The 26589-nt window shown below is 42.9% G+C and overlaps 1 protein-coding gene across 1 annotated transcript in view; it reads right to left on the bottom strand.

Moving 5' to 3' along the window:
- LOC121617541 (connector enhancer of kinase suppressor of ras 2-like) overlaps nt 1-26376 on the bottom strand; it is a 28577-nt gene extending 2201 nt beyond the window's left edge. The window contains exons 1-20 of the mRNA XM_041952734.1: nt 26313-26376; nt 21698-21861; nt 19183-19385; nt 17849-17954; nt 16798-16839; nt 16583-16702; nt 13708-13767; nt 13498-13566; nt 9955-10101; nt 8381-8514; nt 6518-6720; nt 6242-6331; nt 5129-5319; nt 4972-5020; nt 4657-4835; nt 4489-4562; nt 3433-3504; nt 3127-3194; nt 1697-1797; nt 1129-1609 (exon numbers count right to left, since the gene is read on the bottom strand). Of these exons, the coding sequence (XP_041808668.1) occupies nt 1129-1609; nt 1697-1797; nt 3127-3194; nt 3433-3504; nt 4489-4562; nt 4657-4835; nt 4972-5020; nt 5129-5319; nt 6242-6331; nt 6518-6720; nt 8381-8514; nt 9955-10101; nt 13498-13566; nt 13708-13767; nt 16583-16702; nt 16798-16839; nt 17849-17954; nt 19183-19385; nt 21698-21861; nt 26313-26376 (2617 nt within the window). The remainder of the gene's footprint in view (nt 1-1128; nt 1610-1696; nt 1798-3126; nt 3195-3432; nt 3505-4488; nt 4563-4656; nt 4836-4971; nt 5021-5128; nt 5320-6241; nt 6332-6517; nt 6721-8380; nt 8515-9954; nt 10102-13497; nt 13567-13707; nt 13768-16582; nt 16703-16797; nt 16840-17848; nt 17955-19182; nt 19386-21697; nt 21862-26312) is intronic.
- Nucleotides 26377-26589: the final 213 nt, after the last annotated feature.

Here is a 26589-nt window from a genome sequence, read left to right as displayed (position 1 = left end):
GGTCTCTGAGGGACAGCAATTGGCCTGGCTTCAGATCCAATCCAATAAGGCAATAGTAACGTGTATTCAACCTCTGACATTTGCTGGCTCTGACTGCCTGTTCGCAGCTTTGATAAAATAAATGATGAGAAATGAGCGCACTTGCTCAACACTGATGAGAAGACTGATCTGCTTGTTACAGTGAGCAGGAAAGGTCCCTGCACTCGGGGATTTCAGGATAATCTCAGTGAGACCGCTGAGTGTGTGATACCTTGGCCTCCTCTTAAAGTCTAATGCAGGGGTCTCCAACCTTTTTTGTCTGACATACCCCGACAGCCCCATCAGATTAGTTCAAATATCCCTTAATTGATTATATAAAAGGATATTGTTAGATTTTTTCCACAAGAAATAGTGATCCTGGATTTGGTCCCTGTTTATACTTGGTTTGAGTCATAATTGTCCCAGCACCACTTGAAGTGACAGACGCTGAACCCTTCAACACTTTATCCTTTCTTCTAGCATCTATTTTGACTTGTCTGATCACTGAACCAGTCTCACACAGTCTATATCGCAGCAGCTGCACGTGGTGTTAACGTGCTACAAGTGACTCAGGTTGGTGCGAAGCAACCTGAGTCACTTACTTTGCACAGGAAAATAAGTTCCTGCGCAACTTATTTTTTCTAAATATTACTCACTGTAATTCTATTTATGTGGATATTTTCCTCCAAAACACTTTTTCTTTTAACCAAATCGTAATTAAACATTTTTCAATTTAGCTGAGCTACTTCACATTCTTTCCAAGCACCCCCTGGTAACTGCAGGAGCACTCCCGGGGCACACATTCACACAAACAGACTGTCCACTGTGTGTGTGATAAAGGGTTGCAACTAATTGCTATTTATATGATTTTTTCGTTGGTTATGTTTTGCAATTAATCATTGTATCCTGTAGTGGTGATGGTGAAAAATGTCACAATTTCCCAATGTGATCACTTTTTGACAAATGACTTCAATGTATAAGTGATTTATATCACATATTTGGTCAACTGATTGTTTTAGTTCTAGTCTGATGTAATATGCCGTATTCTTTGAATGTCCATGCTTGTGGTGCATGTAAAATGGCGGAAAACCCAGATTCTGTGTGTCTGACCGGTGTCTCTGGCCCGGTCCAGGTGGTAGTGCTGGGGCTCTCTCTGATCCGACGCAGCGGCTGTGGCGGCCAGGATAGCGTGGAGCCCGCTGTCCCTGGGTAGCGTGAAGCTGCGGGGTTTCCCTCCCGCCTCTGAATCGATACTGGCCCTGAGGGGCAGGGCCCTGTACTGTTCCTGCAGCAGGCTGCGCTGTGCGGGCAGGGTGGACTGCCTGCGGTACTCCATGGCCAGTTGGTCTCTGTCCTCACATAGCAGGGTCTCCTCCACGGGGAACGTCTGGAGGTAGTGCATCCTCGCGTTGCTCTCCATCTGGTCATGCCAGGAGTTTCGGTGGCTGCTCGTCTTCTGCCCGGGGGAGACGCCGTTGTTGCTGCCGCTGCCGTCCAGAGGCTCAGAGTGGAACTCCTCATGAGAGGAGCGGGACTGGAATGTGTCGGAAGAGGAGAGATGGCCACGTTTTGGTTCTAGGTAGGGACTCACCTACACACAAACATACAGTTAGCAAGTGAAACAGGTTTGCCACTTGGGGTGATATCTACGTATTAAATTACAGGCTGGCAGACTCACTGAGGATGCTCGGGGATAGGTGTCATAAGGTGGCGGAGGACTGTCCTGTTTGGGCATTGAGGGCATCTCCAGGTCCTCATGATCACTCTCACTCCAGTAATCTGTCAGGAACAAAGAGACTGGGCCATGTTTTTTTTTTCTTTAGCAGCATGAAAACCAAACCCTTTTATAATCTTTTATCTAAAAGCCGTCTAAAACACTCACACCTGCATCAGAATAATCACCTGAGTTTAGATTTACTGAGGCTCATCCTGGCTAACGAGACTTACAAATGATAGACAAGCACACTTCATGATAGATTCAGCTTCTGAACTGCAGCGTCAGGTCACGGATGAGTGTTTTAAGTGGTGTTGCTGCAGTGTCGGTGCAGTGTAGGTGTGATGTAAGTCCAGGTTGAGGCTGAGTGTGAAGATGGATGAATCTTAAATGTGAGAACTTCCTGTTGAGTCTTCCGGAGGTGTTAAGGATCCAATTTAGCAACATGTCTGTGAAGGATGAAGCCCCCTCTTCATAAAACCAGTGACAAACCCAATCTCACCCACCCACCACTGAAGGATTCTATGTAAGCTCCTCAAAATAGCACAAGGGTTAGTTATATTATTTCCTGTCCATTTGTAAGAAGCACGCCTTCAGCCATTAAATTAGCATTAATATTCAGTACAAAAGCAGAGATGCTTGAATCAGAAGTGAAGTGGAATTGTAACCGGGGAGAAGCGTTAAAAAGCCTCCACCACTGATCTAGAAATAAGATCTATTTATTGAAATCTCTCCATCAGGAGTTGTTCTTCCATGTATTTGCATCACATCACACAAGGTGAGCCAAGGTTCCAACTTAAGCAATTCACTTCCATATTTATTTCCTCGTAAGCCCTCTAACAAGAGGAGACGATATTGATCAAACCTGAAGCCGAAAAAACAGCGAGAGCTTATCTGCCAATGAAGAGATTCAGGACAAATGGTAGTTTCCAAACTCTGCACTGAAAGCAAGTGTGCAAAAGTAAAGAAGCTTACACACTGACAAGACCTGTATATGCATGTGTCAGTCATTATCTAGGGAACAGTGCTTTCTAGAGATGTATTAAATGTGCTAATAAACAGATTTCTTTTTGTGTTGAAGTCATGGTGACCGTGGCTCTGAACTCCTTGTTGCAGCAGGTATAAGATGGAGCTGAAGGAGCCGATAAACTGAGATTAAAAATTACTGCTGTAAACCTGTGATAGCAAATTAAAACCATGCCAAGTGAAGACTTGGCAAAATAATTATCCATGCATTCATCATTCCTTAGTTCTATGTGACTCTGCAGTCTAAAAGCAACAGCGTGATGTCTGACTGCTTAATGTCAACTGTTTTATATAACTGTTGACCAGCGACCTGCAACAGACGAAGAATCCTTTACAGCATCGTGAACAAAGTCTGTGACTAATCTCACCTCTGTCCTGTCGAATTTTCTCCTGCTCGGAGTAGCCTGCCACAGCCATACTGAGACGACTCAGCCACCTGTGGGGGAGAATAACAGCCATGACGCACAGCAGCTTGCCAGCCAATAAAACGCTGTGTGCTTATGTGTGTGTCTGTCTCCCGGTTTGACCACCCGCCTTACAAAACTGCTCTGTTTCAAGGAGAGTGGGCAGTCCCGTAGGGGGATTCAGTTTCCGGCCAGCAGGGGTTTAAATGTGGCCGCAGATGTGGGATTGGGGGAGTTTACGGCCTGACTATCACAGCCTCATTAACTCACCGGGACATGTCGTCTACATTTTCCGCTGCAAAGTAGAAGGTCTTTATCTTGGGATGGCAAGCCTTGAAAGCGCTGAAAGGGAACCAGGGGTATATTTAGTCACATGTAAGCGCAAGAACAGGGACATATAGCACACATTAACATATGAATACAGAGGACTGTTGAGATAAGAAGCGCGGTTCACACATACAGTAATTCACACTGACACATAAAGAGCAAGACTTTGCATCATAAGATACTGCTCTGCTTATTATTTGGAGTTGTATTGGAGTCTGAGTCAGTTTCATTAAATGTGCATGTGAACACAATCCTGCACCCAGAAGCTGAGTGGCATGATTAAGATGGATATATGACGGTAAAGCTGTAAGTATGAAACACAACACCCTCATAATCATTTACAAAACCCCTGATTTTCCTGGCATCTCACCAATTAGTGAACAACAAACCCACCGCATGTGCTAACAGCTTGCCACAAAGTACTGAAAACTACAGAAAAGTAGCACATTCATTATCTGTAAGTTCTTTGGTTTCTCTTAAATTGAATCTTTAAAAGAATAAAGATAAGGGCTTCCTTGAACCAGATCAGAGTCAAATGAATGTTTTAAAAGAAAACTCCACAGTCGACCTTTCACTCAGCCTTCAGGCCGCTGGTGTGCAGCCAGAGACAGTACTGTCCATTTCTTAAGCAGCAAAGGAGTATCTGCCAAGTTGCCGTTCTTTGCTTAAGATGGGTACCATGAAAATAAAAATGACCTAGTCCAGCTCAAAAACGTTGCTTTCCTGCTATCCTTATATCCAAACTACTCTGCTGCTCCTAATCTCAGGTTTAAATTCAGTCAGGCATCCTCTCTGAATTGTCCATTTTGCATGGTCAGTCCTCTAAACTGGTCAATATATATGTTTTTTTCTGCCAAGGAGCAGTTTACCTCCATAGTATCTCTGCACCCATAAAACAGGATTGTATCTTAACATGCAACATGAAGTCTTTTGGGTCTAAAGAGTCTAGATGCAAATCTAAGAGGCTTGATCCTTGGAGTCCAGGTGAAAATCACTCACAACTTCCTTCTGCATTCAGTGGCGCGATCAATCTTAAACTCCGGGAGGCTGACAAAGCCCTCTGCCTTCTCATCCTGTGACGAGGAAAAGCACAGGTAAGCCACACAATGAATAACGGCTTCAGCTGTGAATTTGTAAATAAATAAATAAATAAATCACCATACTCACCTCCTCATTCATGTACCAGTACAGACACGTGTCTTTCAGGATGAACCAGTACTTCTTCCACTTCTGAGAAAAATAGGTTTTAGCATCCTTCTTTTTCCACAGCCAGCCCTCACAGTCCCCCTGACCCAGGTCCCTGCAGGAAATCCGCCTCTTGCTGATTGAGGACATGGGACTTCCAGCTGCAGGTGCCAGCAGGGGAGCAGAACAGACGAGTGGGTCAGAAAACACTCCTCGCGACACACCTGCTCATGTTTGATGTATGGGTTTGAGTGCATGTGAGCGCCCGAGTAAAAGTCCTTAAACATATGCACTCACCTTTACTCTTCTTCTTTGACCTTGACATCAGTGAGGATCGTTCAAACACCTGCAACGTAAAAAAATGGTGGTGACGACACACAGCAAGCGCCGGTGCTGCTAAACGCCGCTAGTTTACAACGAAAAACTCAAATTAGGACAGAAATAAGGTGCTGACATGGTAGAGGGAGGCAGAGTCAGAGCTGGATGTGGACAGGGAGACTTCCATCTGGAGGGCGGGGACGAGCGTGTAATGGGTGGGGCTGCTTCCTCGCTCAGTCTTCCTCCTGTTCTGACTCAGACTGCGTCCCAGCAGGAAGTCTTCCCCCGGGGTTTTATCTTCACTCGCAAAACGCAGCAGGGAATTCTCTGCAGGGACACAACACAGGCAAACTCAGCACTGCACACACTTTATTAAATTACACTTGTAAAAAATCTATGAAATGCTCTGCACAGTTCCGCACAATGCGTCTGAATTATAAGATGCTGCACCATTTTAGTATGCGCAATCAGGAGAGAATTCAAGTGATTTTCCATCCAAACTGTGGACTTTTAGTTGCTACAACAGTCACAACAATGATCAAACGTTTTGTAATCTACTGTACAACCAGTCAGTTGCCTGTGATTGAACCGTCTCTCTCTCCGAGATCAGTGAATGCTGCCATTTCAAACGACTACCTACATGAAAGGAATTAAAAATCTACAAATGAAGGCTGTTGTCAGGCAGAAGCCCTCAAAACTTCCAATACTGTCTCCTCCTGTAGGTAAATATAGCACCATCACTTTTTGTGAAAAGCCCAAAGGAGCAACATATCAACACCATCCCCAGAGGAAACAAACACATCACTCAAGTCTTTCTTTGAGACTGAAATAAAGCAATTCAGTCTCCTCCCACTCCATTTACCACCTAGCTCAATAGTCGCCAACAAAATGTGAAAAATCTCTGGATATATTTCGACAGTTGCCAAAGCAACAGTGTACTTTTTATATCCAAACAGAGAGAAACAGCAAAGCTGAGCGCGAGAATAACAGGGAGAGAGGGATGAAGGGGAAAAAACGCAGCAGTGATAGATTATGAGCATATGGAGGAGATAGAGGCAGGAACTGATATCCAGCATGTTATCAGTTCTGACAGACACGCTCATCCTTCCACTTTTTGGCTCGGAGATCTGAGAGGGTGAGGATATTATGAGATATCCACCCACTCGCCCTCACCTCCCTCTGTCCCTCTCTGTCTCCCTCCTTTCTCTGCCTCCCTTTCTTTTTCTCTCTCCCACTGCCTCCCACTCACCTCTCCTGCTCTCTCTCTTCAGCTTAGCCAGGTCTTCGTTGTCTCCCACCCAGTTGTATTCCACCGGCATTGAGATGGGCCTGAGCCTGCCTGGAGCAAGGAGGCGCAGGGAACGTCAATATTACACAGCTGCCCACGCACACAAACACACACATCAAAACACTGCAGACGTCTCAGAGACATCTCGAGAGCACGCACACGTCACATTCGCAGGGCTCTGAGCTCTCGGCTCTCACGATTACAGCAGCGGGTCGTCAGATGAGGCTGAGGTCTTACCATAGGTGGGAGTGCTCCCCCTGCGGACTGATGACACCTCCTGGTTCTGGTCGTACTCGTAACAGTACAGTATAGCATCTTCCTCCACCAGAGGAAAACGCCCCCGACACTCCTGGTCCAGGTAGGAGTTTGGTGACTCAGATCTATCCGTGACATGGATGTCCGATTGAGGATCGTCACCTGGCAGATTTCCCTTGTCGTCTCTGTGGCAAACAGAAAAAGCAGGAGGTAAATTTAGCACCAGTGACGATCTGGACTATGAGAGAAAAGAAGAAGAAAGAAGATGGAAATGTTCTGCATATGATCTGTCAGAAACAGCCACATTTATAAGGATGAGGATGATATATTCATTGCTGTCGATAAATCCCATTAAAAGACCAAAACAAACAATGCATTAGTCCAACTCTCAATACTTTCTCACTTCTCCCAGATATCTTTGGCTCTGAGCCCTCAGCCCATTAATTCCTACTGAATGCACAAAGAGACAAAAATAAAAACAGGTCACGAATATATATATTTTTAAAGGGCTAAATTACTTCCCGAAACAGGTGTGGACTGTAGGTTTTAGCAAACGGTAATCAAAAAGGAGATAATGTTGCATTTGTTGGGGCCATTTTCAGCTGTACACACTTGGTGTTTGAGTGAGCGTTAACAGCAGTCGTTCGGTGTGTGTGCTGTCTGTGTATTGACTCCAGACAAAGCACAGTGTCCACGTTCAAGGTGATGAAGGAACGTGTCAGAGTGACTCACTGATGTTTTTATAACAGCTTTTCAACATCAATGCAGCTATCTGGCAAAGAGGAATAATACTGAATTTTAAACTTTGGTATAATATTAATTTAAAAAAAACGTTACCCGAAACATCTTTTGATGTACAGCAAAAAAACAAGAGTCCTCTACACACAAAATGTTTTTCTTTTTATTATCAGCAGCCTGTGCACAGCGGTGGTGCACAAAAATTCACTGAACACAATTCAAAGCATTTGTAACAATGTTATTAGTAATGGTTGAGGACCAGTTGATTTGAGTGTTTTCAATGGATTTGACAGTAAGAAAAATAGGGAATATCACCGGACTTATTGCGGACATTTTAGTTTTAGTGCTTAATGTTGCAGGTAAAAATGTACATTACAACACGACTAAGACTCAGCCATGCTCGGGCCTGCACAGTGATGCACTGTTGAGTTAAACGCTCACATCAGCAAGCTAATGTGCTCACAGCAGCAGCAGTAACATGCCGATGTTACGCAGGTACAACATTTACAATGTTCACCAGTTTCGTTAGCATGCTTTTCGTTATTCTGCTATTTGGACTAAACACAAAGTGCAGCTGAGGCTGATGGGAGTGCATGACCTGATCATGGCTAGAAAAAAAGTCGGGATAACCAAAGTCAATAGGATTCATCCTCTGATGACCCTGAATGTCTGTGTAAAAATTCACAGCAATCCATCCAATGGTTTTTGATATATTTCAGTCTGGACCAAAGTGGTGGACCGTCTGAGAAGTTGAAGTTTCCACACAATGTTATAAAGTTAAGTTTCTCTCCTGAAGGCTCTGTGTGTTACAAATATTCCTCCTTATAAAACACTTGAAAAGCCCATTTTAAAATATTTTTCATTGTGCATTGTTTACATCCATTGCAACACACCACCAGTCAATCAGTGGGGTAACATGAAACTGATGGCAGGACTGCGTATTGTGTTGCCAAAGTGTGTGTGTGTGTGATATCAACAAATTGGGGACCCACTGGTTAAAACAGTGCTCCATAGCACTACTGGTGGTGAAAAACTCTGCAGAACACCTTTAATATCTGGTAACTACATGTGAACTTCAATGTGTTTCATGTGTAAGCGTGTGTTCACCTGGGGGTGTAGGGTTCTGCTGGAGGAGGGGGGATGTAGAGGTCCTGCAGGGCACAGCTACTCCTCCTGGATGGAGTGCTTAAAGTGCTGGTGGGGGTGGCGACGCTGCTGCTGGGGCTCTGAGGGAAGATTGGCTGTGTGTGAGTGAGTATGTGTGTGCATATGTGCGAAAGAGGGAGAGACAGGCAGACAGACAGGAAGAGAGAGAGAGAGAGGGAACAGTTACAGGGATTGACACATTGAAAACTCGGAGTTCGCAGCAGCTCAGTCAGTCAGAGACCGTTTGTTCGGTTCAGACTGTGCTGCTGAGCACCTCAAGCGTGAAATGAGCAGTGTACTGTGCGTTTCTGATGCTCCAGTTCTAACTGGTGTACTCTGGAAGACGGGCCGGTGTGCAGTCTACTCATCCCTCTCATTCAGGTCAAGGAAAACCTGGTCATAGCCTACATAGTTTAACGCAGTACGTGGAGATAGATTGCTCCTTGTTTATCCATGACACCTTTCTAATAAAATAAGTATGCGATGTCCTTTTTAAAAACCGTCTTGGGGCTGCCAAATCAACATAACTCGAGAGATGTAACCCAATCACAAGATGCCTGTTCTGCTGTGATAAAACATGGACATCCAAACAAAACAGTTGATAGCTTTCTTTCTTTCAACAATAGAATACTAATTTGTCACTGCTCAAACTATGCTAATGTGTTGCATAACTCACAGCTGACTAATATCAGTGATGTATTATAAGGAGGTGTGCTCCATCATAAGACCATTATGTGTGTGAGAGCTGCTGCAGGGCTTCCACAGCACAATGTTCTTTTCACTAACTTAACAGACTACCTTGACATTCTTAATTTCAGTCACATCTCGGAGCAGGAAACATTACACTTCCTCTTTTTCCTCTTCTGTCTTTAAAAATGCCAGCAGGAGAGCAAATTTGATTTAGGTGGAGGAGAGGGAGGATGGGGATGTGATGTGGAGGGGGGAGGAGGCTGAGCAGGACTGCGCTTCAGGGCCTCAGGGTTGGGGAGGGGGGCATTTTCTCTGGCCTGGGACTCAAAGAAAGGCTGGGCTACATTAATACACATCCCTCTCATTTCCACCCAATGTGGCTCAGGCACACGATCCTAGTAATGTAACTGGTTTGGCTGGAGCGGAACAGCAGATGCCAGGAAGGGCCGATATGTCAACCTGCGAGTGAATGATGCTTCAGCCAATTAGTGGTACGTTAGAAAAGGAGAGGTGAGAAAAGAGGAATAGAGACAATACTTGTGTAATACAGCTAAAATCCAGTAGCTACAATAACTCACAAATTGAGAATGGTCTGAGAAAAATTAAATATTATACGTTTCACACAGCTACTGTTTGCTTCAGGGCTCTTGTACTAGATTGCATCCTATTTAAAAAGTGCTACTTCTAAAACTTTTCTTGGCTATTTATGGGACGGTTTAGCGTCCAGAGTCGGTGCAGTCGTATTTCGAACATGAGTGAGGACAGACGCACAGGGATGTACACATACAAATCCCAAACAGACGAGCACAAACATATCGGTGGAGGACGAAGGCCGGCCGTCGTACCTGCAGAGCCAGCGGCTTCCATCTCATGTTCTTGAGCAGAGCGGGGGTCGAGGTGAGTGTGCTCTGCGGGCGTTTCTTCAGCGTCAGGGTGACACCTGCAGGGTCCCCACGCAACAAGTTCACCAAGTTCTTCAGCTGCCAGCCCACCTAGCAAACAACAATAGCGTGATGAGGGTTTCCTCAGCACAGAGGCATCTCCATGACTACAGAAATAATAAGCTGATGGTTAGTGACTGATTCAGGGGTCCAACATACATTCCTCTCTCATGCACGATTCTTCTTTTTCCCTTATTCGCTTTATGCTGAAGTTTGCCAAACAGGCACTTTATTCAAGGTGCCGTAGCGGCCGTTACTTTAATTATAAAGGTGGATCCTGATGTTTGGAAGCCAAACATCGGCCCGCTGCCTCCGCGGTTCATGCTGACGAGGATGTTAAAAGCAAAGTCGGATGCCATGGGGCATCTTGTACGCCTCCTGTGATATCAATCTGCAGGCGCTGTCCTGATGTGGTAAGCCCTGGTGTTGCGCGTCGTGAACAGCTGCACGCCTTGTAAATAGTCTTTAACCCAGTTTTGATGACATTTGGCACAAAAAACATCCCGCCCAGAGAAACGCTGTCTGCAGCTGAACCAGATATGCCAGGTCCAGTTTGGGGAAAAAAACATCCTCTCTTGCTTGGCTGGCTGCACTGAGTTTCAGCACATCTTGCGTATTCCAAGCAGCCTGAAAAAACGGGCATTTTTCAGGCACTGACCTAGCAATCACTTCGTTCCTTTCCAAGTAATTTTTCACCTTGACAGCCACTACATAGAAATTCTTCACACAGAAAGTGCATTAAAGAGACAGACAGGCTGAAACAGACACTTTTATAATCCAGAGCCTGATTTATTCCACAATGAAAAGATTGTTTTACTGCGTCTGACCAAGAAAAAACTGTTTTTTCAAAGTAGTGAAACCCTATTTTTAGCTTTTTTTCCCCAACTACCTATTGCTCTGCCGTGGTATAGAAACGTTTAAGGTGTTTCATATTATATCATGCCACTGATTTCTTTGTTTTGTTTCATTTCCTTTAGAGGATTCTGGTAACACTCTCCAGTGTTAAAATTTATTGTCCTGCGTGGAGCTCTTTTATATGTTTGACACCATCCCTATTTATTGACCATTCCTGCACCAGAGATCCCATCATCGCAGCCGGGAGTTATTTATTTCTGACATTCTGTCTTTATTTTTATAGCCTTTCATTCTTGTGCTCAACAGCAACAAATAATTTGCCCATTTTTCTTGAGCTTATTCTTAGCTTGTTCTGCGTGTGTTAAAATATTTTCAAAGTTAATCACAAGGCATCGTTTGCCTCTGTGGATTTTTCCTTGATTTATTTCCTTTGTTTGATGTCACTCCTTTGCCTCAGCAGCCATTCTTACATCTGCTTCCCATGAAAAAGCATGCTCAAATACAGTGAACTTTGGTCTGCGTCTTACTGCTGGACTTCTCCCAGCTGCCTTAATTATAGATCCCTGAGCCGTTTCAAGCGTCTCTTCTTTCCTTAATGGTATTTTTTAAACCTCTCCGTTTGTTTTACTGTCTCTCAGGCCTGAATGTGTTTTTCCTTTACTGCTTAAACCCTTTTCAGTGCTGGCTGCTTATCTTCTAGAAAAGATTCTGCAACAAATCCTGGGCCACCACAGACACAACCAGTTCCATGCAGTATTGTTTCTCACTCTTCTTCATTAATCAGTAGCAGTAATAGCAATTGTAGATGTCAAAGTTCCTGTTTGGCGTGTTTTAATTCCAAGTCGACATATGCGTAATGTAATTTCGACTGGTTGCAATTCTAATGAACAATATCTACACACTGTATAGTGAAAACTAGATCGCTACTCGTCAGCTCTACTGACTAAATGTTAGCAGTGACAGTGCAGTTTTGGATCAGACAACAGCGTGAAGTGAGTTTACATATTGCCATCACCCACTTAAGCTGTCAAACTCCCTCAGCTGCTGCTCATTTCAGCAGCAGCAGGACATCTTTCCTTCACTGCCTCCTCCCCAGCATCCACCTTTGTGACCGCGTACCATTTTCACACCACATACAGAAAAAACAGCAACATGATCTTCACTTTATACTGTTTTCCAGCTAGTATACAAGAAATGAATGTGCTTAACTGTTCTGTGCCAACATTAGATGATACGAGACATGTGCCGACGCATGACGATCAAGCTGCAACTTTGAAAAGCCGCTGTCAGTGAAACTATAACAAAGCAAGATGCTCCCTGAAATGCACAAGAGTATTTAATAACATCAATCATAGCCACAATCCATTTAGGCGTTTCAGTTCCAGGTCCCTGCTATTGTTCATGCATCACTTCTGAGCCATCATCAATGTTATTAATTACGCCTGTGCTTTTCCTGCTCTGACAGGTTCAAATATCTGCCATAAAAAATGGTCTGTGGGGATACAGTGTATTTCTTCTGGTTCCCCATGAGGAGCATGCACTGACATGTCCCCGCTCCCACTTTTGGCAGCCTTTAAACTACGCTTCACACTGAGATGAAAGCGTCTTGACACCAAAATCAACTCTGTATTTGTGCTTATTCTCTCTCTTATTCAGTGGGTGAGTTGAATGACTGAAATGAACCTGACTTGAGCTGTGTAATTATCATACGTCTTGCTGTTGCACACACAAGTAGCAATTATTTGACAAAGGGGGCTATATTTGAATTGTGCACCAATGGAAGTTTTTGCTTTTATATCCTCTGAATCTAAACTATGCAATGTATACTTGAATAACAGGCGGGTTGAGCAGTTTTGTCTCTTAGCAAAACCCAGTGAAAGACCAATTATTTAGCCTGACGAGTGCTCTGCTCAGAAGACACGTTGAAGCTGGGCACAACTGACAACACACAACAGTTTGTAAGTTGCACAACACAACTAATTGGAATATTAAAGAGATGTCAATCAAGCACAGGCCACATTGTCCTGAGGAGAGATCTATTTAATAAGAACGAACACTTGTGTGGGTGCATTATTGGTGTCTAACAGTTTAACAAAAATCACACTGAAAACGCTGGCTCTTATCCACAGTTGGCTAAGGGCCCTAAGCAGGCACTTCCTGATCAACTGAAGTGCTCTTGACAACACGAGTTCAATGACTTTCGCTGACCTTCTGACTGACCCTGTGACAAGCAAAGTAACATACCCATCCGGCCTGAGTAACACATCCACATCCTAAAAAACTACCTACAAGAGGCACTACACGCAGCCACTTATGCAATAACAGGTCCAGCAGTGCTGCAGTGGCCCACTGAGGATGTACTGCAACACAGGTATGAAGGTGTATAAAGGAACCACATACACACACACACACATATGCACTGAGGCAGGTATTTCCTTGTGCACAAAACAAGCACATGTGAATTAAACATACGTCTGCATAAACAATTTGCAAACGCATAAGAAGAACACACAGAAAAAATCATATGCAAATTCAGTCAGGAAATATGACGAACACAAAAAATAAGGCCGAGAGCAAAGAATGAGGCCTCACCACTGTCTGATGATTGACCTGAATGACTTCATCTCCAGCGTGGATTTTCTTACAGCGGTCAGCCAGGGACTGATGGATAGACAGAGAGGCAGAGTCATTCACTGCTGCTCCATTTCACTGTCATGACACAGCCTACTGTGATACAACCAAATCACTGTTACAGTGTGCAAAGATCTACATACAGTGGGTGAACACAAGGCTTATACTTACTCCCTCTGTTGTGCCGGTAATGACATGCAAACCGTCATATGTGGATTTGATATACATGCCCTGCAGGAAGGCAACAGGAATATAAATTATTACATTTTAAAGCTAACTTTAACGTAAGGCTCATGTAACGCATCTCAACTCAACCACACAGTCGTTTGCAGAGCAGACCAGGGTCACTGCATAGTATTTGCAAATCTTAGCATTTGTTTTAATCTGCCTGGAGTGCAAAATGAGAAGGAATTTATCTCAGTTATGTTTCTTGCAGCAGTGAGTGTGTTTTTCATGCTGAGACTGGATTTGCCTGATCAGACAAATGCTGAAATTACTACAGGAAGGTCCTTAAATATCTCATGGGTGCACTTTCCAAACATAGGCGGCGCATTAATGAATTAATGTCATGTGGTGAGTGTCACTCAAATGCTCCTTCAAGCAGATGAAATCAAACATTATTTATCTCCAAATACTGTTTCAGACTCAAAGTTTCCACTAAAAGAGCTCTAAAGTTCATTACATACAAACACAAACCCAGACGCACGCATACACAGATGTGCATGAGCACACACACACACACACACGCACACACACACAAACAGATACACAGAAGCAGCATGCCAATCTTCAAGATGAGTGTAAGAGGTTTATTTTTAGGCCACTTGGGCCACTGTTGTGTTCAGGTTTCACTGAACGGATGAGAGAACTTCCATGCCCCCTGCTAACATTTGCGTGGGGGTGGGGCTTTTATTGTGGCCCCAAGCAGGGTGCTCGTGCCTGAGTGTAGGTCAGTGCAAAGATGGAGTCCAACAAAAGTGCTGATGGTTATACAGTGGTGGCATAAATAAGTGTCTTCTCTGTTGCTAAATGCTACAGTTTGCTACTTTTGTCCCAAAAGCATGTGCACAGTCATTTTGTTGCATTGCAATATGCAAATTTGTGCATGTTGTGTTTTCAACATGGGTAACATGTTCTTTCCAAGTTGCTTTTTATCGACTGACTCATATGCCCACAAGCTCAGCAAAACCCAGTTTCGGCACGGCTGCAGAGAGCTCCATTAGATACTGGGCAGTACAGCAGCACACACGGTTTATATTTTACCTCAATATTCTTGTTATTTGGAAATGTGAAATGACACCACGACTCATGCTTAAAGTGTCAATTTAAAAATTCAACAGCCACTTCTCTTTGCAGAGACAATGGGCCAGATACTCTGGATAACCGGATGAAAACCGTTAACAGCAAAGTCTTTGTATTAACCCCAGTACCAGGGGACACTCTTTCTGGAAAGAGATGTTTCTGAATATTTAATGCAGATTTTCAGTGCTGTGAGCACCACGAGTGAAATTCCCTTCACCTTCATTGTATTTTGGTTGAGGCTGAAGTCTTAGACATTTAGATATATGAAAACCTGGGCAATAAATAAAAAACACAATTTTGCATGGTTCAATATGTCTACAGGTAAATGAGCAAATACAGTATTAATATGCAATCCAAAGTAATTTGTACTTGGTGTGTGTTGTTCGAATCACAGAAGAAAGAGTTAAAGACTGTGACATAACTGAATGAAACCAATCAAGAAAAGTTAGTATCAGTGGTTGAATTGACTATTGTTTGCAGTGAGTGAAATACATGCTGCAAGATCATTTGCACATGCCATATTTGAATCAAACAGAGGTCAATATGCTGTCAAAGTCATGCTGTTTCAGTCTCTGTAGGTTCCTCCATCATTCTTATACTTTACTTTTGTGGTATCTTTTTCCTGTGTTCATTTCATCAAACCTGGAAAACAAGTGTATTGAACCGTATTCAAGTGCTATGAAAAGTATATTGAAAGTCTGCTTGTGTGCAGGAGCCACATGTGTAGCGGGGTATTGGGCTTGTGTGCTTCCTCCAGATTGTTGTGTTTACCATGAAAGGGGGTGTGTGTGGTGCAACGCTGCTGAGTAAAGAAAAGCCAGCGCCAAAATTTTGGGAGTTTGGTCCACAGTAGGGTGTGACTGGATGAATGACTCCATAGATCTATCGTATATCAAAATGCCAGTTTTCAACATTATTATCCATTTATTCTCTACGGAAGATATTTTAATTTATTGGCTGCTATATTACAAACATGCTGCAAGGCCAGTCTGCAATGGAATTATGCTCTATTTATGTTTTAATGTGGTATATGGAAACTAGCAGTATATTTCAATGAAACAGGGCACTCTACATTTTCCATGTTTTCTTCATGTGTAAACCACCAGTACATTTCTAATAAACAGTTCAATTCACACTTTACAGGGTGTCAAAAGCCAGTGAATTTTGTTAGTGTTTGAAGTCTTAAGGTTTATTTGGAAATGACCAGTGTATTTCAGAGAAACAAGATGATATCAAAGGCTGTGAAAAGATTTATGGGTTAGTTATTGTAAAATTTAAAAGTAGGTATAGTGAAAGTGTATCATGGAAGCTGTGGTGTCGACATTAGTTTGGGCAGCACTGGCAGCAAGTGTTAAGTTAAGATGACGTCATAAAACATATAACCAAGAAAGAACTGGCTTTACAGTACAACTGCTGAAACATATAACACTCAGTAACTACCGGCTATCATATAAGCTTCTCCAGACATAACACAATACTAAATACTAATGTTATTATCTTACAATTAATTTCAATACAATTGGCAAAAACTATTTTCTCCATTATAATCTTATTTACTGACTAATTGCTATTATTGTACTACAATGATTTCCCCATTCCATCAATATCACTGGCTAATTGTTAAGTTATTTATTTCAATTATTATGTAATTAATCATCCTTTAAGACACCCTGGGTAGGGGACCAATGAGAAACTCCCCCAAAGTGAATGTGTCTCTGTAAATCTGACTGAGGGATAGTCTTACCAGTCCTTCAGTGGATTTTATGTTAGCCAGCTGCACAACTTCCAAATGTGCCGCCTGGGACACCATGGGATCCGACGACAGCGAGATGATGTGGTCGCACACTCCGGACAGAGTTTTACACTGGGGAGGACACATTAGGGATGAAAGCCGTCTTAACGTTTGCGCATTATAGCTTCATTTACATTTGATGCAGGGTAATAAAGGTAGCAACTCACCACATGCAGGATTTTGTTTTCTGTTTCGTACACAGAGCAGTCCTGGGGAACATCGAGAGAGCAATGTTACCTCAGGAGAATGTGTCAAAATGGAGTTATTATTGGCATTTCTGCTGTAGGTGGATATAAGCAAAAACCGAGCAGCTTGGCACCTATAACCCCCAACACTCCCACACAGGCATGCACAAACACAAAACAAATGATTCACCAATGCGGAGGCATGTCTCTCTCTCTCTCTCTCTCCCTCTCTCTCTCTGCCAATCCTCCTCTCTCGGCCTTCGGCTCTCTCGCTGTCGCCCTCCTTCACTCCCACCTTTCATTTTTCCCACTTACATTTTTCTCTTAACTCCATATAAACATCATCCTCCAGAGAGACTGTCCTCACACTTATTAAGCATCACTTCTCTCATTATTTACCGATCTTTCGGGGTCGTACAGGGCAGATTGCGTTCGTCAGCATTAAATTTACAGGCTGACAGTTGAAATTAAAATCTAATTTCTCACATCTCTTCTGATCTGCAGTGTCTTCAGTTTTGAACACATCTTTTGTATTTTGTGTTTCAAATGTACAGCTGCACCAATATTAGTGCATGGACAGAATGAAGGTCTTCTTCATCTTTGCACTCATGTGTATCTTCGTTGGTTTAAACCTTTAATTTTACTCATGTTTGTGTGTATGTGCATGGATGATGGAGGATATAGGAGCTGTGTTGGCATGTTAGAGGTTCTAGACTGCATGTTTATGCAAGGAATTGAGCGAAATGCTGCTTCAGTTTTCTCTGTATCAAGCATAAAGCAAACTGTTTCTGAACTACTACTGTTTAGCTTACATAACATATGCATGTATACTGTATATGTATCATGTACAGACGTTTCTAAAACCCTCAAATACATTTTTTTTGGACACGTGCACAAGTGTACTTTACAACAATGCATTTTGGCATCACCATAATACTCTCATGTGGAGATATTTTGATGTAAAATTTAATTGGGTCTACTGGGTTTGAGCTGTATGTCTGAGCAGTATATTATAGGCTACAAATTCCTTTACCTGTTGTACGATTGTAGTGAGCTCAAGACACAGCTGGATCACATTGTTTCTGGTCACGGAGTAATCTGCCACCGCAGCAAATGGAGACCTGAAAAAGAAGGAGCACCTGGAATGAACCATTAGATCATTCGTCCTTTGAGACTAAATCATTGGTCAATCCGTGGGATCATTTCCAAACACAGCATCGTATACGGCAGCCCACACACGCATGCACATACACATGCATAAAGATTCGTTTATTTCTGTGCACATGTTTTAAAGGATGCAAAGTCAGATTTCAGAGAATAATATTCTTGTTCCTTACATGCTTTATGTAAGAATTATGTGAATAAACATTAAGTGGTTAATACACATATAGAATAAAAGCAGCATCTTCATTCATCAGATAAATATGAGCTGACAATGTGTAAAGATTTAGTTAATTGTTTCATTGTATCTTTACTGCATACAGCAAAACAATCACTGTTTTGCTTTTATTTCCAGGTTTATTTTCCCTCTGTTCAACATGACTCCAGAGTCATATATAAACTGCAAACTGTAATTCTGTCAACGATGATGCATTCAGACCTGAAAACCAAACACTAGATGATGAATTTTAATTAGGATGGATGCTGTAGATTATGTAGATGACGAGTGTATGGGAGAAGAAACAGCAGCTCACTTTGTTATTTCTGTTGAATGCTGTCTGCTTTGAACTTCCAAATTCATCACACACACACACACACACACACAAACAGACGCAAACACATTGGCACAATCCCACAGAGAAGAAAGGGATAAAGCAACATATAAATAGACTTGCTCAGTGCCTTTTTGGCCAAACTGTCAAAATCTACTTATATAAGTCCTTTACTCATCGTTTCTTGTCAGCTGATTGGTCGTGGACACAACATGAAAAACAAAACTGGTCTGCCTGTGGTGAGAACACACTGAATCTCCTAAACACACTACAAGATCGACAAGATCGCCCCATTCCTTTTTGAAGCTGTTTTTTATATATTTAAAGCAATCTAAAGAGAAATTTCAAAGGTATAGGCCACCATGTCACGTCCAGTCCCGTCCAGAGTTAATTGTTTGCTTGAAGATACAATTAACAGTTGTAAATATGTATGTAAGATTAACTTCAGGGCTTGCCCAAGGACCAAAATTTTAATCTAAGTGGTGCAAAATGTGATTTAATTAAAACCAATGATGTTACTGTAACTTCAAAAAATAAAGGGAAACCACTGTGCACGAATGCCTCAGTGTGTGTGTGCAAAAGTGTAGTTATGTCTTTATGCATGCCTTTTAACATGTTTAAGTATATCACGTATGCACCTTTTCACAAATCTCACCTGTCGAGCCACGCCAGAAGGCTTTTGGCTGCAGCGATCAGGTCCACCACGGAGGTAAGAAAGTCGTTGGGCAGCTTGCGGGTGGCTCGGCCATCGTAATGGCCGCTGCGCCGCCTGCCTGTGATGAAGTTCTGCAGGTTCTTGGCAGATGCATTAAGCTTATGAGAAAGAGTCTTCAGATTCTCAGTCTCCAGACCATAATTCTAGAGGAGAGAGGAAAGTAAATTCGCTCTGTTTGACCAGTTTGTCAGTGTTTGTCTTCACTGCGATGCCTCCCAAGAATTCCTGCAGTGTGGAGGCCGAAACCGACATTGCTCTGTGAATACAAAGACCACTGGAACAGGATCCCACCGTGTTGCACTATAGAAGATGCTGCTCATATGACAAACATGTGAGGAAAGAAACCACTGACCCGTCCACCCAGCCCCGCTCCCCTCCAGCTGTCACTTTGCATGTCTAGGGATAGCAGAACATTCATTACTCTGAACGGCGAACTGCACGTGCAGGCCTGTGGGCGTCTGTCACGTCAGAGTTTCTTGGGAGGGGAGAGCGCAGCAGGAGGGCCGCTAATCATATTTAATACAGCAGTGCCTGAGAGACTTAAAACTAAATCCCAGTTACGTAAAGAGCTTTGGGGCTGAAGCAGGGCCCCCCGTGCAGCGATGCAGGATGAGAGGACTTTAGATTCAGATTGCATCTGTGACCTCAGTCCACTAAATCTCCATCCAGCCTCTCTGTGTGTCTCTTGGGCTAACATATCTTCATCTCTATTCCACCCTCTCTCCTTCATTCCTACTTCTCATTCATCCTCTACCATCTCCTCCTTTTATATTTCCTCAGTTGAACTGTTCGCACTTAACGCACAGATGTCCATTTTGGTACAAGAGCAGCAAATTAGTTCGAAAAGCTTGTTATTGAGAGACACCACTGATGTATACTTTCTGATTGCCTGATTGTCCCTTTAAATAAGGCTCTGATTCAGCATGTTTCCACAGGTGGATGGCACGCCTACAACCAGTTGAAAAATAAATCAATAAAGTTAAAGCCACAAAGTTAACTTCTACTTTCTCCAATCTCTTTCTACAGACAACATACTGCATTGTCAAACTGGCAAGTAGATGCAGTACAAGTGAAAGAGTTAGTCAGCTGATAGACCGTCAAATTACCAACTATTCTGATAACTCGATTAATCATTTTTCAAACAAAAACATCAAATGCTGGCCAGTTTCAGCTCCTCCACTTTGAGGATTTACTGCTTTCCTTTGTTCCATATTCTTGTAAACAAAAGATTTGAAGACGCCAGGTCAGACTGTGAAATTGTAACATTGTAAATTTTCACTTTCATTTTCATTTTCTGACATTTCATGTTACAGAAGACTAATCGATAAAATAATCTGTCGATAAGTCAGTAATGAAAAATAATTGTTAGATAGCATGTGAATTAGCAGATGCCTAAATCAACGAACACAGATTCCAAACCATAAACAAGCATAGAAATAGAACACATCAATGAATAAATGGGAAAAGCAATGAAAGAAGATTTTCCCACTGATACTGCAAATTTAAGGCCAAAAAGACTTGACTGCACCGCAGATTTTCCAACTGAATGCATTATAAAGAACACATGAAGTACATGAGCACACATTTATAGGCTAGATTCACAGACAAGTAGGGGGATTTGCAAAAGTGAAGACACTGGTAAAGGCTCTCCTCTGGGACAAAAAACATTTACTTTGACTTTACTCATGTGTTTTTGACTAAACTAAAAGTGCTTCACATCAGAAACTACTCCATTTGACACTGGGGGGGTGGACAGTCCTGAACTGCACTGTCACTGGTGTCATATGTCACTGTGACCCTGCTGACCTGAATCACAAGGTAACACCAATCCGAGGTCGCTGCAGTGACGCATGGAGTGTAAATATGAGGCTTTCACTGTTTCCGCTGCACATTAGCCCTATCAGCAGAGCAGCAGTCTATCATGCTGACACATGCAAAACTTGTGTTTCTGAGACTAAGAGCAGAAATCAGCTGAAGAGGGGGCTGTAATCCATGTCAGCACTAATGACAGCTGTAAGATTTGCCTGTAGCGGATATTTTGGCCAGATTATTAACTCTGGTAGATTTGCTGTGATGTTTGAAAACTGAGGCCAATGAAAACACTTTCCCATGAAGTTTAAAGTCCACATTTGTAAGACTATTGTGTTTATTTTGACAGAACAATCAACTGATCACTGATAACTGAATAAACTGATCAAAAGACTTAACACATCATCCCGTCAGTTGAAATGTTACATATCCAAAATGTCAACTTCTCAGAGCTAAGAAAACAACCTTATTTTCTCGCTTGATGACGCCACATCTTTGGGGTTTATCCAGTGAATTTTGAAAGTACTTGATAAATTGAGGAGGCACCAAATGTGCCACAGAAACTTCATCCAACAGAAGTGGTCTGAGACTCTTTGAAGTGACAGTACAGAGTAGTGGGAAGGCGGCGTGGGCAGCTTGGACTCACCAGAGCACAGAGCAAGTCCACAGCCTCCAGTATGAGCTCCTGGTGGCCGATTCTGGACACTCCTAAATCCTCCAGCTCCTGGTGGGTGATGCGCAGCAGCTGGTCCCCCCCTACTTTCTCCCTCTCAAAGGTCTTGATGTACTGCTGCAGGCAGTCGTCCAGGCCTAAGGGAACCGCACAAGATGACAGATAACTTTCAGCACTGCGCGACAAGGTGAAAATTTTGTTTGCTGGCGGTATCAGATTTTCTCATTTCTTGTGAATGTTCAATTTGCATAATGTGTTCTGATAGGACTTGATATCACTTCTCTTGCCAGAACATGTACTGTAAATCTCTTAAGTGTGAGCACAGGTTGTGTTTTGTTATGTCCTAAGTGTGAAACCGTCCGTGTCGGACAAGAAATCTGACAGATTCCCCCACATCAACAGTCCTGAGGTGCATTTTCAGCCTCGAACCATGAACAGGATTTCAACTAAGAAGGGACTGTGTGTCTCTGCTCAGCTTGTTTTACATCTTTCACTGCTGCAGCAGGTGTGAAGTCTTTCAGCGAAGCTGTTGATCAAGTGCACCAGACTAAAACAAACTGACTGATTTTGCATCTCCTTACTGCATCAACGGTCTTCAGCTTATCAGCTGAGGCCTGCATCAATACAGCGTATACTGACATGAACTTAGAATTCAACCTAATACAACAGCATTACAAAAGAAACTCAAGAATGACAATACATTTGAATGAACCATTCTCTGACATGAAAGTCAACATAAACTGCATGCAATCTGCACACAGGTGCCATTTATTTCAATAGCACTGAATGGGACTGCATTTTGTATGGGCGTTAGTGACACTGTGTCCACCCTCTCTGCTGTTAACTCCACTGCCCTAACGATGTGCATAGCACAATGTTACGAATAAGTAACCATCAAATTAATTTTACTTTAATGTTATTAACTTTCATATCAAGCAGACACCATTTATGTGGAAAACTGATACTGATGATTTGAGGGTAAGACTGATTTTCTCAAAAATGTCAGAAAATAGTAAAATGTTTTATCCAGCATTTATTAAGTATCTATCTATCTATCTATCTATCTATCTATCTATCTATCTATCTATCTATCTATCTATCTATCTATCTATCTATCCATCCATCCATCCATCCATCCATCCATCCATCCATCCATCCATCCATCCAAAACCCCAAAGATATTCATTTCATTCACAGAGGGAAAAAAAATCAGCAAGTATTGACATTAGAGAAACAGGAATCAGTATATATTTTGAATTTTACAATAGTTGCCAGTAAATTTCTGTCCAAAGACTACTGGATTAATTGTCTAATCATTTCATCTCTATCTCATTTATATACGTATATATATCACAGCAGACCGTGACTAGAAAGTGCTCTGCATGCTAACTGGCTATCCTTTTACCACTGGAGACAGAGAGAGTAGCCTTTGTAAGGCTTTTTCTATACACTCGGTCTGTTTCCATCTCCTCAGTGAGAGAGGGACACACAAACACACACACTGACAACTCTTTGCTCATCTTGTCTTTTCATCGCTGTGGACCAATCATGTACATGTGACTCAGTGCTGTGCCTAAACCTGATCAAGCATTCAGACCTGGTTTAGCTGGCAGCTAAACGGTGGAGAGGAAACATAGGGAGTTTCATGGTTTTGCATAAAATTTAAAGGCTTAACTAATCAGCCTCTTTACCAAGTTAATTGAGACTCATTATGTCAAAGAAGTATTCCCCATGTTGCCATAGAAACCATGAAGCAGGGTTTTGGCAGGGATTCCCTGACCGCAGGACCAAATAAAGAAATTAGTGAGGAGGGGACATGATGCCTTCCAAAAAGTGCCTACATGGTAGCATGAGACATCTAGCCGAAGCAATTATCTGCTGATTTCATTAGCAATAATTTTTAAATGATATTGTAAAGCGTCATGTAGCGCTACTTTTGATGTGTGCCGTATAAATGAGGTTGTTAGTTAAGACTCACATCACAGACACAGAATGTGAGACTAATAGGCTCTTCCTGGATACTAAAATGTGGCGTTTCTCCCTGCTGAAGCTGAAATGACATATCTTATCCCCTTCCGACTTCAGCATCACATAATAGAAAACCCCTCCAGATGAAGCATCCTCCGCTGCTCGCTCTAAGTAATCACTACATCAATTTTCCTCTCCATTTAATGCACGGGTCAGATTATCAGGCACGCTGAGGAGAAATTAAAAGCACGGCACTGACACATCCCGATCTCCATCCCAGATAATCCACTGGTAGCGTGAGGTAAAACAGACATTTAAGGCTGTTAGCATCGTTATCGCGGATTTCTGTTAATCTGACTTGTCACTGATCACTGTCAGCGTGTGCGTCAGACAAGAAGAGAGAGTGTGTGCTAAAAAGACTGATAGAGAACAAAGATAAAACTGATATTCCTCACAAAACATGCATTATGTTAACTCACAGAGTCAGGAAGAGATTATAGTAAGCCTGCATTAGGTTTGTGCCTCACACACAGTTCATAAAAACATCACTGCAAATGCACCTATCATAAGTGTTTGCACAGCTACCATGCACTCGTCAGAAGCAAATTTCAGCCAAAGCTGGAATCCTTCTCTCTTTTGTGACGGGGATCTCTTCTTTAAAGAGGCTTTGTCGCAGCTGGGAATAGAGCGTCTTGCTCACACAAAACACTGATGAGGAGGGGGGTGGAGAGAGGGATTGTGGGAAGGTCACAGGGTGCCCCTATTTGGCCTCCAGTGACATCACGGAGCGGTATGCTAATAATGGAACCTGTGAATGCTAATGACAAAACGCTGCCAGTCCTGGGGAGCTGAGAATGGATGTGAGACAAGAATGAAGCCCCCCTCTCTCCGTTTCCTCTCCCTCAGAGTGTCTCTCAGTGCCACTCTGTCCCTCACTTTAAATTACCATTACTGGGCTCTGGGCACAGAATCGTCTCTGCTCCACTTGTCAGATGTGGGACACTGAAGAGCTCTCTCTCATATCCCATCTCCGCCCCCCACATCCCTCACTGGTGTGACCAGCTTATTTACAGATCATCTTAGATCTCATGTGAACTGTTGTGGTCATTCTGTCTTTCTCCACATCCCACCGTCCCTGTGTCCCCTTTGTCTTTGCATAAATCCTCTTGCCTTTTGTGTCTTCACTGAGCCAGCATGGCCACAAAAACACCCCGTTTAAAAAGGCAGCGTCAGATTCAGGTACAATTTGTAGCACACAACTCATACTAAGAGAGGTCTGATCTTTGCAATCATAATATGTCTGAGCCAGCAGAAAAGGCCTCCAGGCTTAGAATTATGACTAAGGCTGCCTGTGTGTATGTGTGTGTGTGTGTGTGTCAGTGTGTGTCGAGGCAGTAAAGATGTATGTGTACGTTCCATCCGGAGCGTCTCTGAAGGGCTGTGGCCTGACACGTGAGCACGTGGCTCTGCAAAACAACACACAATACTGGAACAATTACAGGACTAACAGACAGACACAGACTTGGAAGGCGTCCTCCCGTCGAGTCCAGCATCTTCTCTTGCATTTTGTACACATTTGATAGTAGCAGACTGCCAGTGGTAACCACTTTGCAGTGCAAGCTGCAGACAAAAAGCAACAAAATCGAATGAGTTATCCGTGCCCTGAAAGTCTCCTGACAGGCACGCGTGGGCCCTTAAAGGTCTCAAGCTGATGATTTCCCTTTGAGGGACCTCTCATCCAAACAAACCAAATCTCATGAATGATTCATTTCTCTTAACAACTTCAACTTCGTCAAAATCTCCAACTTAAACTGAATGTCCAGGCCTCCATTGATTAAGTTTAAAAATGCTTCCTCACCATAACCTCTTCTGCCTGCTGAAGGGATGTTGTGACCTCCACCAAAATGCCCTTACACCTGAATAGCAACTTTAAGTCAGAGCTGATGTGTTCTTAAATACTAATGGATGAGCATCACTTTGGGTTTCAGGTGTTAAAACTATTTAAGCTTGTCTCACATGTCGCTTTTCTAAGTCAGCTGTGACTTCTTAATGACTTCCAACATCTGTGGATCAACATTTGGCACAGATGGCTGCACAAGCTCTGATACTAGAGAGTGATCGCTCTTACTCTAAATATTTCACGCATAACCTGAACCTTTTCTTATTAGAATATGCCGATTCTGACCCCAGATGCGGCGAGAGGGGTGATCATTCGTGTGTAATTAGTGGATCTCCGCTGTGTCTCCCAGCTTCCTGCGAGGCAGCCCCGCGTTAACAATAACCACCGCAGGACACAATGGAGCTTTTAAAGCGTTTTGAGCTGTTTGGATGTGTCAGGCTCCGGAGAACACGCTGGTCTGAGAGGACAAGTCGTCCCCACGTCGAAGCTGGCCGGAGGAAAAAAAAATCGATCAAATACACTGATGCTGTAATTAAAAGCATTTAGAAGCCGCTTGCGGATGAGGCAAAGAGCCCGAGGCTCAGCAGGTGTTTTTGTTCTCTGTTGGCATCTCGAGTGGTGAAATGCATCTCGACTCGCGCCTCTACGCTACATTCATTGCAATACAGCAGTTTGGCGAGCTCAGTTTCCGTCTGGCTCACATCGTGCCTGAAGCCTTACCTTTCATCCAGTCAACCACTTGACCGGAGCTCCACTTGCTCACAGGCTCCATAACCAGTGCCATGGTAGAAGTTTGTCTGGTGCACGCTCGACAAAAGAAAAACACTCCCAGCAAACCCACTCCACCCCCTCTCTAGAAAAAAAAGAGACTTAAACAAGAGAATTAAAAAATAATAATAACAAAATAAAACACATGGAAAGGGCTCTCTTAATTCTTCTCTGCTGGGTGTTTACAAACAAAACGAGGTGGGTCCAAAAGGTCCAAAATGTCGCTTTG

The sequence above is a fragment of the Chelmon rostratus genome, chromosome 14 (assembly GCF_017976325.1).
Source record: "Chelmon rostratus isolate fCheRos1 chromosome 14, fCheRos1.pri, whole genome shotgun sequence".
Taxonomy (NCBI): domain Eukaryota; kingdom Metazoa; phylum Chordata; class Actinopteri; order Chaetodontiformes; family Chaetodontidae; genus Chelmon; species Chelmon rostratus.
The sequence above is the reverse complement of the archived record's forward strand: the minus strand, read 5'-3'. Positions and strand labels throughout refer to the sequence as shown.